The 20,683-nt window shown below is 39.1% G+C and overlaps 1 protein-coding gene across 1 annotated transcript in view; it reads right to left on the bottom strand.

The window, feature by feature from the left end:
• The window catches only part of LOC148073604 (RNA polymerase II elongation factor ELL), a 32,095-nt gene extending 12,539 nt beyond the window's left edge, over positions 1-19,556 (bottom strand). The window contains exons 1-4 of the mRNA XM_087797071.1: positions 19,415-19,556; positions 16,838-16,885; positions 1,777-1,904; positions 158-312 (exon numbers count right to left, since the gene is read on the bottom strand). Coding sequence (XP_087653197.1) covers positions 158-312; positions 1,777-1,904; positions 16,838-16,885; positions 19,415-19,552 — 469 coding nt within the window. The 5' untranslated portion in view covers positions 19,553-19,556. The remainder of the gene's footprint in view (positions 1-157; positions 313-1,776; positions 1,905-16,837; positions 16,886-19,414) is intronic.
• Positions 19,557-20,683: the final 1,127 nt, after the last annotated feature.

The following is a 20,683-nucleotide window of genomic DNA, read 5'->3' as shown; positions in this document are numbered from 1 at the left end:
TCGTGATCACTAAAGTGCCAGATGGCAAGTTCAAGCAAGATGAGATGATGAAACCGATGACTGCCAAGCTTCCTTGTTGTCTGATAACTTCTCTTTTTTTTCTCAACTCAGAGTTGGAGAGACATGCAGATCCAGAACGTCAGTCAATTAAACTCACTTGGCCCCGGTTTGATTTCGATCGCCGAGCGGCTCCAGATATCCTTCTCCACTTGAGACATGCGCTCCCGCGTGGCCTGGTAAGAATCGTCCGTTGCACAGACCGTGATCTTGTCCTGAATGCTGCCCTGGCCCTCCAGCTGATCCTTGCCCTCCCTGGAAAAATGGAAAGAGGGAAGATTCAGAGATGAAATAAACTCTATGAAACTTGAAAAAAGGACAGTAGTATGTACAGAGGTTCACATCTTGACTGAATACAGAGAGACGTTACTTTACCGACGATCTATAGTAAAAACAAAACCTACAGAAAAAGAATATAATAGAAATAAGTGACAACAACAATGAAAAAAGAAAGAAAAAAACTCTTTTTACTTTAATTTAGCCTTTCCTTGTGGAAATAAGACCCTTAAAAGTAAGGGGGATAAGGTTATATTAAACTGAGAACAGTATTTATAACACTTTAAATATGAACAGCTACTTGCTCACATTGTTCTGAAGAAGACCTACCCCACCTTTTAGTGAAATCTAGTAATTGTTACCAAGTTTTACGATTTAATAGGAATATACTTGATATTCTTGCTTAAACCTGTTCATAGATCAGTGATCAATGTGTTTTAGTTTGACTCTCAACTTAAATATCGCTCTTAAATCATGACCCGGTTACGAGGGGATGCAAGGATTCTAAACCATTCTCTTCTAAAGATGCGTACGAAACTCTCTATGTTCAAAAGCCAAAGGAAAGGATGTTGTGTTGACTCTCTAGAGATAAGCGGAAACACACGTTATTCTACTGGAGTAATAACATGTCTCGTATTTTAAAACGGCAAAATGTGAACTCTACACAAGAGACGAACTCGAGGGCAAAACTGAGGCTGACAATGACACAGTAAGAACTCGAGGTGCCCCTCAAGTAGAATTTAAGAGCCAGAGAACATTGTTCGACGGCTCAGCTTCTGTGTTTTTAAGGCATCAATCTGAGATTTGGAGGGATCCCAGAGAGAGAGTGAGGGTGAGGTCTCAGACGTTTCGAAAGAGTGCACGAGTAGAGTACACCTAAAAGCAAAGAAACTGTGTGTGAACATACGTCCAAATAAATAAAACACAGCTCTGAGTGCATGGATACCAAATTGTATACAGCTCAGTGGGGAATACTTTTAAGAGTTGAGGTCTGCAAAAGTTTGAGGATAAAAATATAGGATATAGGTTTTAATTTGGTGGTCAGACCAACTTGTATAAAACCACATAAAGTGATTTGTTTTCAGGTGAAATGATGACACGTCTTTAAATCAAACTGCACCAACAACTGTGCTGTTGTTTAGCTACATTGACAAGTGAGTATAGAAGCTTATGCATAAACCTTTAATCCACACTATGACCCAGTGCAGCAGCAGACACTGTCCTTCTGTTCACAATGATGCCTGGTCACACCTCTGCGGCTACATGTGTCATGTTTGCCCAACACATTATTGTAGTTGCGTTTAAATATAGACGCCAACTTTCTGAGAGTTATTATAGTTGTTGTGAGCAGCCACTGTTTTGGTTCGGCTCTGTGGTTGAGGTCCGGGACACATAATTTACCGTGAACGGTGGCATTCCTGGTCAGGGGTGGAAAATACTTACCCTGAGACATATTGGTGAATGCAGTCGAAGCTGGACTGAGGCTTGTCCTTGCTGTCGCTGGACAGGTAAAACGAGAACACTCTGCAGCCATCGGGAGATTCGGGAGATGGTGCTGGAATCTTTACGTACTGTAAAATAGAAAGAAAGTTTGCGTGTTGGAATAATATATTTTTTTTTTAGAGTGACGTCCAGGTGTTTTTTTTGAAAATATAGATCTGAAGCAAGTTCAAATATTGCTTTATACATTGTTTTTACAAGACTCATCTATCATCCATATGAAACTCTCCCACTAGCCAAAGTAAATTTGCTATAAAAGTAAAATTGTACTAATGGTTCAGGAGTTATTTCACTGAAGAAGCCTGCGTAGATTTTGCCGCTGGAGCAGGTGAATCTTTGGTCTCGTCACTATATTATTGACAATTATACAATAACAAACTCCAATAGGATAGATCGTACAGTAATTTGATTATTCTCAGCAAGGACAAAAAAATGTTCTTAATTTCTTTTTTCAGTATAAAAGAAATCCCGATAGATTACAAACAGTCCAGCTATGATGCTAGCGAAGATAGCATCACAGCTAATGTATTAGCTCATAAAAGAACGGGCAAAGTGTTTCCAACAACTTAAGGTAAGTAAAAGAGCAGGAGGCGGACTTGGAGTCGTAAGCACAGATTCAAAAAAAAGAAGAAAAATAAATAGCCTTGTTAGAAGTCTTTTGCTTAAGGTCAAGGTAGTGTTATTAGATTTAAACAAAATGTAAAGTGTAAATGTTTCTTTGATATTTCAAAGTGTTGAATTTGACTCATGGCCCCATAAGTCAACACCGTTATCTATTGGTTCAATTTACACATCCCTGAGTCACTTAGCTCAAAGGGTAGACGGTATTTCCACATATATTTCGATTAAAGAAACGTTTTGTCATCGTAATACGAGGAGCAACTTCAAACTAAAAAGGAAGAAGGATAAAAAGGATAATCAACTCTGTCTTAATAGTAGCCAGTTTAACCACCGCGTCAGTCGGTGAGGCCACTGCCTACTGCTTGCTAGAACTTTTGCATCTGTACATATTTGCATGGTAACATTGACTCATCGCCATCTTGCAGATCCTGGGACTGGTTCAACCATGACTCAGGCGATAAGAAGGTAGAATGTAAAAGAAAGGTACATTTTTTTAAACTTCCCGTGGATGATGAGGCGTTTATTTATTTGAAAAATAAATTGTTTGGGTGAGTGATTGGAACAGTCATTCCTGTGAGCCCTGGTTTGATTCCATTAAGAGTTAATTCTCTTTTTTTTGCGCCAATTAAATTATAGAATCCATCGATCATTGGAGTTGTTTTATGTTGTACTTGTACACAAAATTAAAACAATAACTACCATTACCAATATCATATTTGTCCCTATATATGTGTGGCTTTTAACTTTCAGTTTCTTTCGAACCGAAGCAGCTACCTTGCATTCCAGGTCAGAGGTCCAGGTTAAAGTAATTACTCTTCAGTTACCACAAGGGTTTGCGAGGCAGCTCTTTTCACCGAGGCGATAACTCTGTTTATCACCAGCGCCCCGGCTCCCGAAGAGGCGTGATGTAGTCCATCTCTGTTAGCAACCTGTTGCGTAAAAAAAAAAAAAATGACCCAATAACCTACTTTCCCGGGAAATCGACAACACAAGGCAGTCAATAACCGAAAGGTAATAGGTCCTTCACAGCGTTTTGGGAGACAAATGTACGCCTCGCTGCCCGCAGCTGTGTCTCGGCCTCTAAATGGCGAGATTACTCTGTCCTAGATTTTGCCAGACGAAGCCTCACTTTGTGTTTACAGAACAGCACTCTGTCGGTAAATTAACGCTGCAACAACATCATTTAAAGTTGTAGTGACCCGGATGTTTTAATGATCCCATCGACGAAATATCTTTTACAGGAGTTAGAAAATCTTCAACATATCTCACTGTATAAGTTGAACAGGGCTTGCGAGGACACCATGTTGTCTATATATAACCTTGTCTATCTTCAGGCTTAAACAAAGTGTTGTTGCTAACTGCTGGTCCCGAGGAAAACAAACGTCAGTCAGATGGACTTGAAGCTGCCTCTTCAGCCGTCACTCTTAAGTGATTGATTGTAAGCTGATGGGCCGAGAGCTCGGTGCCCCCCGGCAGATGTGGCAGGCAGGACTATAGCTGTCACAAATGCCCAGTCATGCAGCAAAGCAATAAGCAGTTTTTTTTGGTGCACCAGGGCCAATGAACGGCTCCTCTTGTGACACCCCCCCCCGCCCGTCCTCCTCTTCTGAAACCCAACGCATGCCATTCGCCCTACCCCCCATCGGCCCCCATAGCTCTCATCCGCGTGCATGGCCCACCCATGTCAACACAAAGCGGCCTATAAGCGCCGTCGACACTTGAGACACACAGCTGACCAATTAATTCTGACCTATTTATGTCTGACCGTTCACATGAAGTGGTTGAACATAGTCCCGCGTATGTCCGCCTCAGGATTTATACTAATTAAAAAAACGACCCACCGGAAGGGCAGACGACAGGCCGCGTACCTTTTTCGGAGAAGCGACCGTCACAAAAATTGGATGCAACAAGTCAGCGTGGGTCGATGCGGAGAAACGCAAGCTTCGCTGCTTAACAAACCGGCGCCTGAATAAAGATGAGCTTGCACATTTATCATGGCAATATGGCCACCATGCCCCCCGAGTCCCCCCCCCCCCTCGCTCTTTCAGCCGGCCCCGGGATCTGCATTCGATTTTTTTTCCCGTCACCCCCCATCTCTGCCACCGTGCACACTTCACATTCTCATTCTAATGGATGTCACTCAGGTCAGACAGTTTAGAGGTCGCCCCCGTTTTATTCACAGCTTCCTTCGCAAGCTTCATAACCATATGTCTTTTAACCCATTCGTCTCCCGACCGTTACTCCTCAGGGGCTTTTTTTTACCGTCCACTTAAGATAAGAAACTTTGAATTGATACAGTTCAACAATAATGGGTTGTAGCCTGAAATTCTTGTATAACCATCTTGCTAAGAGTTTTATAAACACACTTTAATGACATTTTTGTATGGTTAGAGATGGATTAATAAGTTATTTCATCTCATATCTGATTCTGATATTTATGATAATTCCAGAATTCCTGTTATCACTGTTTTATCATTCGCTCTACAAACACTAACCTGCAGGGTTAAATAGGATCATTACTGGTCATTATACAACGATAAAGTTTAGACATGTCTGAGCTTCCACTGTCACTACTTTATGTCATGTTTGGTTTAAAGAAGCATAAGGATGTAGGTTTTTAATGAAGTTAAGAAAAATGATTAAGAGGTATATGTACAGTAACAACACTGTATCTGAGCTTTATTTTATATGTTTAAAATGTTCAAAATATTAACATCATAGGTCTGATTAAGGTTTCTAAATAAAATTAAAACGTCAACATATTGTTTCTCCTTTTTTTATGTGCAATTTATTGCATGATGAAATAAAACTATAAAAATGTTTTACTGTGTTTGTTTGGTGACATTTTACATGTCTTTAGTATATAAGGCTTAAAGACAATGTTTAGAATAAAATACAAAACAAATTAAGCCGCTATAAGCTGCTCAGGTAACAGTAAGAAATGACATAAAAATGAAATTACTGTGTTTAATTTGACATTTAGCCCCATTAGTCATCGTGCATATCTTAAGGTTACATTTACATCTCTGAGTCACTGAGCTAAAGCGTACACTGTGTTTTTGAATTTTGAATTGGATTTTTGCTCAAGGAAAACATTTGACATCATAATAAGACGGTCTAAAAGTGAACAACAATTATAAAACATAATCATGTTTTAATTGTGGCCGGTTTATGTAACCATTAAGTCAGACGGCGAGGCCACGGCCCTAAAACGTGTTTTGTATCCATACATATTTGCACATGGTCACATTGACTCATCGCAATCTTGCAGATCTCGGACTGGTTCAACCATGACTCAACCGTTAGGAAGGTTTAATGTAAATGAAAAGGTCAGTTTTATACTTTCAGTGGATGATGAGGTGTTGACATGTTTTATCTGCTTTATTAGTCATGTTGTAGTCGAATGTGATACCGATACAGACTAGATTCATTTTCATAGTCATTTAATTTCTCATTAAGGAACTTGAATTTAAAATGCAATCGTACCAGAGGTTATGAAGACAGGAAGAAAAAAGTAATATTGATATACATTACTTAACATTTCCTTTTTAAGAATAACAAAGGCTTAAAAAAACCCAAAATGAAACCATTGATTCGATCATAAGGTCCTTCAACCAAACAATTGCTAAGTATTTTTTTTGTTGCAAAATAGCTTTAAAGGTATTTGAATTGTCAGAAAACATAGATAAGGGACAACAAACAGATGATTATTTTTAGATTAATATTCCTTAATTCCATCTGGTTACAGGACAATTTTGAAGGTTTGTTCATTCACTCATGCAGCATATTGCTGCATTGTTCAGAACTAGCAAAAAAAACAGGAAATAATCAATAATAATAAAAAAAAAAAAGGTTATGTTATAAATCAATACATTGATGAAGCGGCACTAAGTATGATTGAAAATGTTTGTTTGTGGCTCCCTAAAAACAAACTCCTAGAAAGAGAGCTGTACTGTACGAGGTATGAATGTCCATGATGTGTTCCGAAAAATACTCCGTAGTTCTGATGGACACATAGGGTTACGAAATAACACAGGCAGGTTGTATAATGACACAGCGTGTACCAATTACACACATTAATCCAATATATAAAGTTTTGTTCAAATGGGGCCAAATGGCACCACAAAGGCAACCCTTGCTACCTTGCAAGTATGCCTCCCCACCCCCATGGAGCACCGAGGCTGTTACAATAACTGTCTCTGTGGCTGCAACCCCGGCCACATCTGCTCTTCCAGGCTCCGAGTGTTTGGAGATGTCAAATACTTTCAAGCTGCTGTAAGGTGTGAACTGGACTGGAACAGAAAAATCTTGGCAGGGGGGCTCAGCAAGTGAGCACGGACAAAAGGGCACCATCAGTGATGTCCTTGTAAAACTCCCAACTTTGACTCCGTGGGCGTATATAAAATGATTAAAAGGGGTTTAAAGGAGTTTTTTTTAAAGCCCTTCATTTAGTCAGGGAGCTTCACCGAAGAGATGTCTAAGCATGTGCGTTCGCAGGCCAAACATCTGCGAGCGAAAGATGAGAGGCCGGTTTTCTCTTTCTGTCTTTTAGCCGCGCAGATGAGAAGGCAATGTTCCCGGCGCTGGTATTTTGGCATGGGCCGCGGTGATGGGAGCAAGGGTCTGGATCTGTGATTTGCACTGAAGTCTCTGCCTCTTGCTCCCCGTCTGTACTGACACTGGTGACTATTGTCTTCTCATCTGAGCCTACTCAGCCATAGCTGCTCTGCGAGCTCGCCCGTCTTTTGTTCTTGCTTCTTCCCCCACAAAGCTCGGCGATGGCCTGTCGGGCAGCCTGGATTATTCATGAACAGCGGCGACGTGTGGCTGTGTTATTGGGGGGTATAAGAAGGAATTTAAAGGGTTTTTTTATGCAGGGAGGTTGTGGGGGGTTGCTGGTGGCTTCCTGTAAAGCCATTCCACGAGTGAGCGAGCCAGTGTTGACTCTTCAGGAATGCCATGCGTTGAGACATACATCCATACAAACACGCTCTTAACCCAACAAAGTAGCTAAAGGAGCAACACTCAACAAGTTCGGCGGCTGAAAGTCCAAACATGGCGAATTGAAAGGGTAACAAGTGCATCGACAACAAGGAGGTCAAACCACCGTCGCCACGCGTTTCTTCTCATTTTTAGCCTCGATTGTACGCATATTGTAAACACAACCTGCGCCGCCACCTCTTTGCATTTCAATCCTGCTCCAGTGTTGTTGCGAGCCTGGGTGGATGGAGAGGTTCATGTGCTTGAGGATCTATTCATCGAGGGGGGTTGGGAGAGACAGGAAAAAGCAAAAGAAGAGGGGGGTGGGGACTGACGGGAGTACTGGGGATGGGCAACTGACGAGCATCCCCCAAGGTACTGCCTGTTATGCCAAGCAGAATCAGTCTTTTTCCAAGAAGCTGAGGCTAATCTGTCAACCTCCACAAACGCTCTTCCACACCCCCACCCCGACCGCCCGCCCCCTCCTAAATATGAGGTGCCTTCCTCTTAATACACATGGGGGATGTCGGAGAACTGTTTACAGCACATCGCGCACAAGCCTTTATTCTTCTCGTATACTAGAGCTACGCTTGTACGGTGGCTAGATCTGTCCTTGAATGAACTCGTGTAGTGGAGGTTATAAAAGATAGGATTATAGTGTCAAAAGAAAAAAACGAGCTGACTCGTTTGATAAAGTTGAGGGGCCCTGATGAATAGAGACATGTTTTAGAAAGCTGTTTAATAATGATCTTTAAAGTGGCTTGTGGATTGTAAATAATAGCCAGATTTAGCTTCCCAATGACAGCGTGATGACTGTTAGAAAGTTAACATTTGAATACATTTTCTTTTACAAATCTATGTTTAAAAATAAGTTTATTATATCTTGTATCCAAATATATTGAAATAAAAAGGGACATTTTCCAAACCAAGACGTTCACGCTTCTAACAGAAGATTGTATAAACAAAAGTTAATTTATTGTGTTTCAATGGCACTTACTAGTAGAGAATCATGACTATCTTATGGGGATGACATTCACAAAAAACTAACTCTTTGGAAGACAGGGTAAAAAAGCAAATAGGTAAACTATTAATTTCAAATAAGGACCCTCACGTTGTCTATACTACACTTATAGTTTTTATTGACTAGTAAAGCAGTAAAGACTAGTTATCAAAATCATGTCAACATTATATGATTGTAAACACAATCAAAATGTTTTTATCTGCCTTTGCTTAAGGATTTTATACTTTAAAAAATGTTTAACAACCAGAAACGGACTATTGAAACAATTCGAAAACCTGAGCAGATGCTAAACATATTCATTTGAAATATTAACTAAAGCTAATCTCTCTGAGTAAGTGTAAATTATTTTTAAATACTGTCACTACTAGTACACACAGTCTGTAACATTGTTTTTCTTATTAGGATTTAATATTTAAAGAAATTGACAAAACCAAGCCAAGATCTAACAATTGAATTTTTTTTATTGCCACATTGAATGACACAAAGTCTTGTCGCCACTCGAGATATGAAGTAAAGCAAAAGGTCTCTCAGCTGTGATCCACATTAAAATGTCATCTCTAATTTATACATTTTCCAGACTATTTGCAATGAAAATGTTACTATTGTCAACCTCATTAAAAATCCAACTTGTTTAAAAATACGCTAAGAACTGAGGATCGTGTTCTATAAATGTACTGAATTACATTCTATTAGTCTATTACTGGACTTTCTCTCCACGCAAGTCGGTAATCCTTTAACAATTGACAGATTGTGTGTTGGGAAGTCCGGCCCAACATGATTCACGTGCAGGGAAACTTGGACAAAGGGAGAAATCCAAGAAGTGGATTTTAAATCGTGCTCTATCAAAGGAGATGTCAAAGGCACCTGTTGTGTTTCCCTCTCTGAAAAAGATGCTTCTTATTTGTTTTTGTTTTTTTCGATGTTTATATAACATGCATAATTTGCAGCGACGTGAAATAGGGTTTTCAAATCAGAGCACAGTCTAAAAGCCTTGTGTATCTGTTGCGGAAAAACAGTTATGGATTACATAATCCTGTTAGAATGAGTTACACAATAAACCAGACTGTGGGGTTTAAGGTTTAAAGGCTCCTCGCGATTGCACACACAACACTGGCTGTGTTTACAGGGCCGTGATGGTGTTCCTCATATCCTGTTGTGCTGCATTTTTTACATTTGAGAGGAAAATGTTTTTGTTACGACTCCGCAGAGGCCGGTACAGACCAGAAGAAATACTTCCTGTAACTTGACTTTGTTCTATTTATACCAGTCGTAAGACGTTTTATAATCATAATGCAGTAATTAAAACCAAGGGAAATAAATCAAGACAAATACATTCTATTAGTTAAGTTAGAGAAAGTTGCAATTGGAGCATGTCGATCTTCCAATCATCGGAAAAAATATATATTTATCTGGCTCTCAGCCAAACGGATCATTGTGTGTGTGTTGTCTGTTACGCAATTGGTCTTATAGAGTTCTCAGCAAAGTTATTTAGTTTGACAGGTCAAGTAATACCTTGCAGCAAACACAAATAACTGAAATGTTTCCAACAGGAACAGAAAATGTGTCACACTCGCTGCTTTATTACCATGACCTGAATGACAAATATGTCACATCAACACAGCCAAAATGTATTATTGCATTTGTATTCATTTATTTTACCACCCTTTCCTTTTTTATTACGGTTCTAATTTTATTCAAAAATGATATTCATGCTGCTAATTTCCCTACTTTGTAAAACATGTTGGATTCATGACGACAACTAATAACGAAACTTCCTTCCACAGTCGAAGCTTTTGAGTAAATGTTTGCAGAGCTTCATGTATTTTCCCATCACAAAAAGTCTGTCAGTTGAGCATCAGGATCTCCACTTCCTTTTCTGTGTGGTACTGGTGCTCCTCAAAGACCAGATCACCTGAGGGCAAGCTTCCTCCACTTGTAGCAGCAGTTGTTTATTCAATTATCCTTCACTTGCTATCTTTAACTGCTTTTTTTCTCAATCCTCTTCATGTCACTGTAACCTTAACTGACGACAATGACTGTGTAATGTAAACACAATAAGAAACATATTAACCTGTAGCGGCGTGTGTTACAGACTTGGTTAACGTTTTGTCAACATGTTCTGGCTGTTTAATGATGTCAAGTTGCTGCTGGCTCATTTCATTTCACTGCAGATAAAACATAACCCTTTTGGAATGAGAAAATAATCTGTACATGTATATTTTGCAGCCTCGGAATTCGCCGTTCACCTCTATTTTATGTTACAGCACCAGTTTGTACGCCGCACCTACTCAAATAACAACCCCCTATGACTATCCTACAATAGCTTCTGCGCTACTACAACAACTGATATTACAACCACAGAGTCTATTTTGGACGTTACATAAAAGCTCTATAATAATAATAATAATAATATATTTTATTTATACTTCACTTTACATTTGCACACAAAGACATTTAAAAACACAATAGTACAACACTATATAGTGGGATAAAAAATGAGGCCTCGAAGCAAAACTTATTGTGCAACAGGCTAAAACAGGATTAAGACATTTAAAAACACGGCAGTAAAAAGGCTAGACGTTAAAACGAGCTATAAACCTTTCTAAAAATGTGGGTTTTGACACCTTTTTTTCTCTTTTTTTCTATAAAACATTCAACGGATTATATCTGTAATTTAGCTTGACAGTTACAAAATGGCTCAATGTCTTTACATCTGCTATGAGTTTAGGTCAAGAAAAAGAGGACAACATGACCTTGAGTATGTTGACAGAGAAGTACAGTGAAGTACAGAGGAGGTCAGACCAAACTGAACTGTGTGTGCTGTTTACAATAAAGCCGATGACAATAAGTCGCCCGAGAGGAGGAAGTGAGGTACTGAAAGAGGAAGTGCCGAAGCATCGGGGAGAAGAATGTGAGGACAGTTCAGTACATGGACGAGGATAGTGAGGCCGATGTGCCGGAGGAGTGATATAATGATTTAAGGTGAAAGTGGGATTACATCGACCATAGCCTGTTTGCCATGGTGATGGATATTATTTCTAATTATACGAGTGTTTAAGGATCAATTATACACTGACTGAATTTAATTTTGACAGCTTTATGTTTGATAAAAGTTTTTTTTTCTTACTCCCCCTTTTTTCTTTGAAAGAAATTCCTGTAAGAATTGAAATAATATTAAAAATATATATATATATATTGAAACAAGTGACTTTTAAAGCCGGTTTGTCAAAAGGTTTTTTAATATTTATATTGAGATTCAAATCTTTAAATATATATATATATATCTCCAATAAAATAATATGCAATCCGATTATTTTCATATTATAATAGTTTAACTCTGCTTGTTAATATCTATACTATTGCTCTATTATTTGGTTTATTAACTTTAATTTTTTACGTATATTTTTTATTCTTTCTATCCCTTTCTTTGGCTTGACAGCCCCAACACAACAATCACAGTTTAGTGCAGGACGGAGAGAGATTAAGGGAGGCGAAGAAGAGAGTGCAGGGAGGGAAGATATGACCTGGGACGGGAAGATTAGCCGCCGGAGTGAAAGAAAAGCTTTGTCGGACAGTAGTCGGTGCTGCCATGACGTACGTTTCGGCGACGGCAGCTCCGACACAAAGACCAGAAGCAGAGTTACGAGCGAAGGAGTTGAAGATTGCGAGGTGTTTACGAGGACATAAACAGAATAGCTGTGACTTGGGAGGACGTAGAAGGGTTATGGTAATGCTGATGGCAAATGTTGAAAGGCAAGACGATTATACCATGAATGTTAATCTACATATACCAGTTTACTATCAAGAATTCTGAAAACAGAAAGCCAGTTAAACAGTTCCGTGAAGATGTATTTCATTGCAGGTTTAAAACCTCATTCAGCACAGTTGAATGTTTTTTGCTGGTTTTTGGCAGTAGAATCTACTGCCAGAGCTTAATAGCTAAGCTCCATTGTTTATGTCTTGAGCAGCGCAGATGACTAACTCAGACAGATGATGTTGTACTGTGGCTTATGTCTATGCTTCATTTCTGAAGATATGAATTCTACATGCTTGATGCTTTTTTTTCCCCTCCCCGAAAAAAAGCCTTGAGTATATTGTGGTTTCCAAAATATTGAATGTCTGACAAGAGTATTAAACTTAGGAAAACGATTTTAGTGATGAGTCTGTGGCTAAATTTAGCCACCATGTGACTTTAAAAACGTTGCCCTCAGTCACAATGGCGTCTGCCGAAAACCGCTTGAAGAAGCTAAAAAAAAAAACAATAATGACATGTTCGGTGGAGAAGTTTTTCCCCTAACTATAGTATATCACGTTCACATGGCTGCCACCGAAAATATACAGAGTGATGTAAAAAAAAAAACCCAGAGACTGAGCGACTGTGGCATGAAAACAACACGGCAATCATGGAACACAGGGACTCCGCTTTGCTAAACACATCTGGGTGAATAGATGAACGTGTGCCCTTTCAGGAACACGTGGGACGACTCTGCCTCTCGCTTTTGGAGGGCCACATTCCTATTATTGTTATTCTAATGAGCTTCTGGGGGAGAAAAAGAGGAAAAAAAATAACGTGTATCGACACACACACACACACAACAAGAAGGTGAACCGGGGCTGCGGCGGGGGGTAGAGTCAGGACAGCGATGTGTGAGAAAGAGCCTCTCGTGTCTTCTGAGGACTTGAAGGGGAAAAAAAAGGATTTGCAACAAAAAAAAAATCAAAACAACTTTTGCTCGATGAATAATCTGAACACACGTCCTTTTAGCACAGTTGACACGATCCCTTTTAAAAAATACATGTTTTTCAAAAGGTCATTCAAAAGAAATCAGCATCATCAACGCTGGAATATGACAATCAATATATTTTGATTACGACATTTCACACACCAGGACAACCAGCTAAATTACCAGAGATGCTAATAGATTAGCTACTTAGCTTTGACTTTTATTTTCTATGCTACAAAATCCTCTTGAGAGCAGATTTCGGTTGACTCTTCTCTCCACAGAGCCAAAATACGTCACTAAAATATGACACATTCAAAACCACACAAGCACTGAGATAGCTCAGACCTCTTCCACGGAATGTTTTCCTCAAAGCTTATAATCAAAGTAATAAAAGTAAATATTATAATAGAGGAGAATTGTATTGGCTTGATTGTTTGTTATATTGCTAAATATCCATGTTTTTAAGTCCTTAAAGCAGTGCTTAGAAGCATTAAAAGTGAATAAAAAACCCAAAGCAAAAATATAGTATCTTATGAAAATGTATTCGTACCTTTTGGAGCCGTTTCAAAAAATTACCTAAAGCCGGTGAAAACTTAACTCATCCACCTTGGTTAAGGGGTCTGAAAAGTATCAAATTGCATCTACATTTTTTCGACACTGAACATTGACTCACAGCTGAATTCATCCCGTCACAGCGTTTGGTTTGGTGAATAAACACAAGACTCATTCCTCCGCTAAATGGACATAGATTGTGCCAACAGAAGGGAAGCTCTGGCTGCACTGTAGGAAACAAGCACCAGGATGTGAAAATTTCGGAGCATGAGAACTGCAGCTTTGACTGAAATTCTAACATGCTCTGAGAAAACCCAAATTGAATCCACCACTGTGGATTTAATTCTGCATGTTTTCATATAAAAAAAGCAAAATAGAATTTGTGGTTAAAAGAAGTTATTTAGCTTGACAAGAGCAGCTTAAACTTCCCTAAGAAAATTGCTCTAGGAAGAGACATAATGAAGAGATTATGCGGTGGATTGAAAACTCCTGTAATATTAGTGATTAAGATGTTTCTTTCTTACGTCGATCTAAATGAAAGGAAGCAGGGATGTCTGTTACTCTCGCGGCTTGTCTGTGTCTTTCCGTGGCGAGATAAAGAACATCCCTGTCAAACTATAATAGTCATTTAAAGCACCGCAGGCTCTGTGAGAAAAAAAAGCGACGGCGAAAACCTCAGCGTGCCATTTCTCGATAGGAGCCGCGGTGCCGCTGAACTCTGGACCAACGCCAGGATAGCAATTTCTAAAAAATTCCTTTGGTTTTTTGTTTTTTTTTTCCAGCCTGGGACGGCGCGCCCCCCCCTTTTTTTCACATGACATGCGACATGGGCCGGTGAGATGGATGATCATAAGCAAAAAATAAGGGGTTGCGGCTTCTGTGACTGGGCTCTACATCTGGGACCTGTCACTGGACACAAGCTACACTGACCTCTTGACTGGATGTTGAGAATGGAAAAAAAAAAGATGACCCTGGAAATCCAGGATTAAAAAGAAAGCAAAGTGCTGCAACCAAACCCCCCCCCCCCCACCCCCCCAGGATAAAGGGGGTGGGTTGGTTATTCTTTTGGTCTCCTTGCAGCCAGAATGCCATGTTCACCAATATCCTCCCCCCACTAACGGCTTAATCTCGGCCTCCCCCCACAGATAGTGGTACCTCATTAATGCCCAATCGTCCGGCTCTGGGAGGACTGTCGGATGAGGGGGGGGGCGGTTGAGCCCCATGCTTGAATTCCACAAAGCAATTTGAATATGTAATGTGCCAGCTGAGATATAATCACCCAATCCAATTCAGTGATTAAAGCGCACTTAAATTATACTCACTTAACATTGCTGCACAGCAACATAAGTGGGTTAATCTGCTTTTTTTAACGTCCAAAGATGTGTCTTACATGTATACATTTATCTTCTTTTTTTTAAGGAGATCATTTTACAGTTGAAATGTCAACGTTGGGACTGGAAATTCCGCCGCTCTTTACGCTGTTGCAGTTTTTCTTCGCTTTCATGTCGACACAGAGACAACAGGCATAGAGAGACGTTGGGGCTCCCCGGGGTTTGCCAGCTCCCCCCCCCCTCCTCCCTCCTCCCTCCGCTTGAACAAAGCATCCCCAGTTGCTAGCCTGACCCAGTAACCTGGCTAGCAGCCCGGGGGTATAGCGTACCCTAGTCTTAGGGCTTGGAGGGCCCGTGTGAGCACACGGGGGCCAACGTTTGTGTATAGAGCCGAAGTCACTTTCCTCAATGCAATCTGCTCCTGCAGGGATTAGAGCAACTTCTATTAGACTGGCCCCGATTGTGTGGTAAAATGTGTGGCACAGGCTGTACTTGGGAGGATGTGCCGGCGAGCAAGCTAATCTTCCTGGACACAGGCATCTTTTTTTTAAAAGAAGGAATTCCCGATCGCCCCAACCGCTGCTGGGAATTCTGACTTTAATATAACCATACTCTGTGTCAACACGTACAAGCCAATGATTCCAATGAATAAAACCGTTTTCAGGTGCTAGGATGACTCACAGTGGGTCAACAGGTGACAAATCCCATTAAAAATACTTTATTTATGAATTGGATTTCTTAGGAGTTTTGCTTTTTTTATGTGTCTAGCTTCTCCGTAGTTTTTTTTTAATAGTGTCCCAAATACATTCAATGAATAATTTAGGGAAAGTAATATTTATTAAGCATTTGATCTGTAAAATATTGGTCAGAAAGTTTCTGGCAATGTAGAAAAAAATAAACTTTGTTTTCATTTGCTGCTCATTTGTTCAAAGTGGTTTTAGGAGCCTTGACTTTTGGGAGCCTCTTTAATAAAATAGTGAATTTAACTACGAGCTTGACTCGATTGTTTTCATTTTGTTGTCACAGTTTTTTTTAACAATCTATCCTTTATAGTCATTTATTATTTATACAAAAATATAAATCTTTACCTAAAATAACCAGGTTTCTTTTAATCATTTTGTGTAGTGTAGTTTTGTCAGCAGTGGTCCCCAACCACCGGGCCTGGGGCCGATACTAGTCCACAATTCATTTGATACCAGGCCTCAGTGAAAGAGATTATTAAAGATTAAATTATTTAATTTCTGTTGTATCGATTATTCATTTTTTTGCATTATTTTCTTTCTTTAAAAAAGTCATATTAGCCTGTGACTCCTGACATGTCAAGATACTATTTTGTTCGTTTAGTTTTTGCAGGTTTTTGCTTTTTAATTTTGGTCTTATATGTAGGCCGGTCCATGAAAATAATGCTTACAATAAACAGGTCCATGGTAAAAAAAATAAAATAAAATAGGGGACCACCACTCTAAAGAACTTGGTTTTCCCAAAATGGAATTTCAGTCTGTGAAACCAAAGGCTGCCATCTTGACCCTCAAGGCATGAACCAGTCAGTTTACAAAACGTCCTCTTCGTAACTTCCCTACTCAGCATTCTCGACAACATTCCCTGCTAGCGTCAAGCCCGACCTATTTTGGATGAAGCATTATGTCATATCGAAAAGCGACCGAGCACAGAGAGAAGACGTCCTGTCATAATTCCACTCAACAGTGCATCAAAACTAATCAGAGAATTCACTTTACGAGGGCGACGGGAGAAGAGTATGCAAAACAGCAGCTTACCCCTTGGCTCCCCTTGAAGCAAATCGCCGGCTGATTTGATAGTGATGCCTGGGGGAGAGAAACGAGACGACACAGGTCACATATTGGGGGAGAAAAAAAATATCTTAAGTGGTCAGGCATGAGTGATTCATATTCTCTTTGTTACGCGTTTTTACTGTTTGTTTGAATTAGCTACGCTTCGTCAAGACTCTGTTGTACACGGTGAGAGTGGCTGTACTGGAAGATAATAAAACACACTATTATTATTAATATCTTCTGTGTGAACCTTGTGCTTTGTACTTTTATAATGTTTGCAATGCAAACCCATATTTATCATATATGTTTAAATAAATACAGTATAATGTCACCTCTTGTGTCTTTAACCTAACTCTATTTGATTGAAGTAAAAAAGAAAATCTATGCACTTTACAAATTCTTGAATAATTATGACTGTTACTTAGCAGACGTGTGTGAAAATACTTCAATCAATAGTCTGACAGTCCGCTTGTTTATGTGTGGGAGACCGATGGCAAGCTTTTCAGCATGTGTTTCCGCTAAGTAGCTAAATTAATAAAAGCTGCATCAGTTCCCAGTGGACACTGCTTCTGAAGTCAATTATATTTGTTTTTAACACACTGTTTTATGACGCATACAAGCTCCACGGAGACTTCAGTGGAATCAAAATTGAAAAATATATATATATATGAGTAAACATCGTCATAACGCTGGAACCAAGATTCGTGTTTGATGAATTAATGCTATTATCCTTCAAGTACATGAGGGGAAGTGACTGACAGGGTGCTTAATTTATTATTGATGGTTTTGGGTAATGTCTTCCCCATTAAAGAGTCTTGTTCACATTTTTTTTCCACCAGCAGTTTACTTGTCAATATTTAATGAAATAGTATATTTCAAAGACTTTTGGATACATGTACACATCCCTGAGGCTAGAGGAGACTTTTTAATAGTCAAACTGTGATCCGCCCAATTGCTTTCCTCGTCCAAATCACGGTAATAAAAAAAACGAGTTGTTACTAATGTCTGTGCTGAACTAAGATAACGCCCAGTCTTTCTCAAGATAGTGTCTTGATGGCCGTTTATCTCTGATCATTAACGTGGCCAATGGTTTGTTTTGTGCTTCTATGTGATAGAACAAACTGTACTGACCCTTATTTGGAAATGCAATCCCTAAATTTAAAACTCAAAAGGTTTTAACTTATCTATACACTGATGGGTAGTTTCCGAGGGTACCTTATTGAATTCAATATCCAGCTGATTTTGGCATCAATTTGACCAAAATAAAGTATTATTTTTTGTTATTATGAGGAATATTATGTGTCTGATTGTCGGATAGAGCTCAATAACAGCAATGAAGATTTATTTATAACAAATAAATGTATCGTCACTACAATCGATATATACCGCATTTTGACAATTTATCGATAAAAACAGTAGAATAGCTTTAAGTATTTAAAATATTGTTGCTATGTTAGCATGACAAGGAGGAAAGACTATTACCAATTTCCATTAAATGGGAAATCTTGAACACTTACACAACCATAACACAAAGATTTCATTCTCCACAAAATTGCCTTTTTTATATTTTAAAGATACAATTCAGCCTATATTATGATTTTTATCATCACTTTGCTATTTGTAAATAACTATAAACACTAGCATTAGCATAAGAGTTAGCTTAGCATTGGAGCTAATACTGTTTTTCTAAAAAAAAAATATGGAAAATGTACTTTTAAAAATGATATATATATTATTTTGTTTAGTTATAAGCTTTACAACTTCTAATAGCATTATCAGGTTTTGACTCGAGTAAAGTGTCCTTTTAAAGTTCCGTGCAGTCCACAGTGGCTGTGGCCGGGAGAAGGTGGTCAGAGGCGGGGTTGATATCAGGGGAGGGGTCGGCGAGTAAGAACCGGAGCTGGACCGACACATTCTTTGAAATTACGAAATATATAACATTTTTAGAACGAAAGTCTAGGATCTATACTCGAGAAATGTCCCTCTTTTGTTTTGACGTCAGTGGACCAGTCATAACCGTCTTATCAGAGGGAAAATACATGGAATTATCGTCATGCCTTTAGGTTGGATTTGTCGAATGAAATGAGAAAAAAACAATTGAAATAGTAATAACTTTTTAGATCTTGGAATTTAATCGCAAACGTCTGTCAAATTTAATTCATGCGGGGTTTATGTCGACAGATTACGCGTTTGGTAAACAAGCAGCCACGAACTATTGGAGAAAAAAAACAAACACAATCGGCTTTTCTCTGCTCAAAAACAAGTTTCACTCGGAGCTTAAATCCCTTCATTCATTAAAGTGTATTGAACTGTCTGTTGTGTTGACAATAAATCGAGCCTCGCTTTTTTTTTTTCTTCACTGTACCACAAGCCAGAATAAACAAACATGTATCAAGACTGCAACGATGAGAAAACAACGCTATATTTTTTAAATAAATATACATGCAAGGAAATTAAAAACTATATGGAATATTTCCCATGGTTGACTTGAGAATAAAAAAAAAACAAAAACAAAAACACACGAAACTAAAGTTCAAAAGGGTTTTTTTTCCCCCGTCTTACCTTAATGTTCTGGAAGGATTCGAGGGTCCGGATGGCGGTGTCGGTGAGTTTGACGTGATAGAGAGTCTGGTTGGGGTTGTTTTTGTTGATCTTTCCGCAGGAGAGACCATACCGACGCTCCTGTCTCAGCGCTGCCATTTCTACAACTGACGGCTGCTGGCGCTGGAGACGTCCTCCCCGTGACGTCACGGCGGAGCGAGCGTGCGTGGGGGCGGGGCCGGCGCACACGAGGACACGCGGGCGCGTACGTAAGCACATTAACGCACGCAAGTCAGGGTCAACTATTTTTATTTATTTTGTTTACCAACGTAAACGTCTTTTAACGCAGCGTTTTCCTTCTACGTCATCGCCACCGTGTTAGTTTTAATGATCAATGGATAATATGTTTCTGTTTTGATTCATTTTTTCCTCTTTTTTCACCCACTTATCTGCTCATTCGAGGATTTATATGTTTTTATTATTGTATAGTGTTTGTTTTAAGTGATGACATCTTGGTGGTTTCATCTGGATATAGGAATATATTCATGCTTTTGGTGTTCACTCGTAGTTTTTCTAGTGGAAAAATTAAAACAAACCAAAATAATCTGTTTTCATTGATAAAGTTGCTTGGAAATAGTTGAATTCCCAGACCAGGAACGTGGCTTTTTTTTCTCTGAGCCAACATTCTTTTTGTCTTCTGTGCTTTTATAGTTGATACTTTACTTAAAGGGCAACTCATGTGTTTAGTTAAGTGTGTCTTAAATAGATATTGGACTCTATTGTTATAATCAGTATGTGTTTGTTTGTTTGTACAAAACTCTCTTTTCATTGAAATATTTACATTAGAAAATGTGCTTAAGCCCCACGTTCTGAAAACCGTAATCATAACCACGCCCACTCTGCTGTGATTGGTCAATCCTAGAGGCTTCTTCAATCCTGGAAGTCTCCGCCTCCAAGGGACTTGTTGTATAAACAAAGCGGAGCGTGATTACAGCCGGCTGGGAGAGTGAAGCCATTATTACTTAATAATGGAGTTCAATCTTGTAACCTCTCGTTCGCCTAGACTTTAATAGAAGGCAGAAGTTCGTAAAGTAAAAACTTCAAAACATGGTCATGATGAGGGATTTAGTGCATCTTCAAAATTTGAAAAATGTGAGTGAGTCAGGAGAGTTGTGTTTTCACATTAGTTGCTCTTTAAGTTGATACATAAGATTATGAAAATACGATGAAACAAATACATTTAAAAAATACCTTATATAAGACTTATTAAACATAAATAAGAAGTGAAAT

This window comes from Callionymus lyra, chromosome 8, assembly GCF_982586985.1.
Source record: "Callionymus lyra chromosome 8, fCalLyr1.hap1.1, whole genome shotgun sequence".
Lineage (NCBI taxonomy): Eukaryota > Metazoa > Chordata > Actinopteri > Syngnathiformes > Callionymidae > Callionymus > Callionymus lyra.
This window is presented reverse-complemented; position numbering and strand designations above follow the sequence as displayed.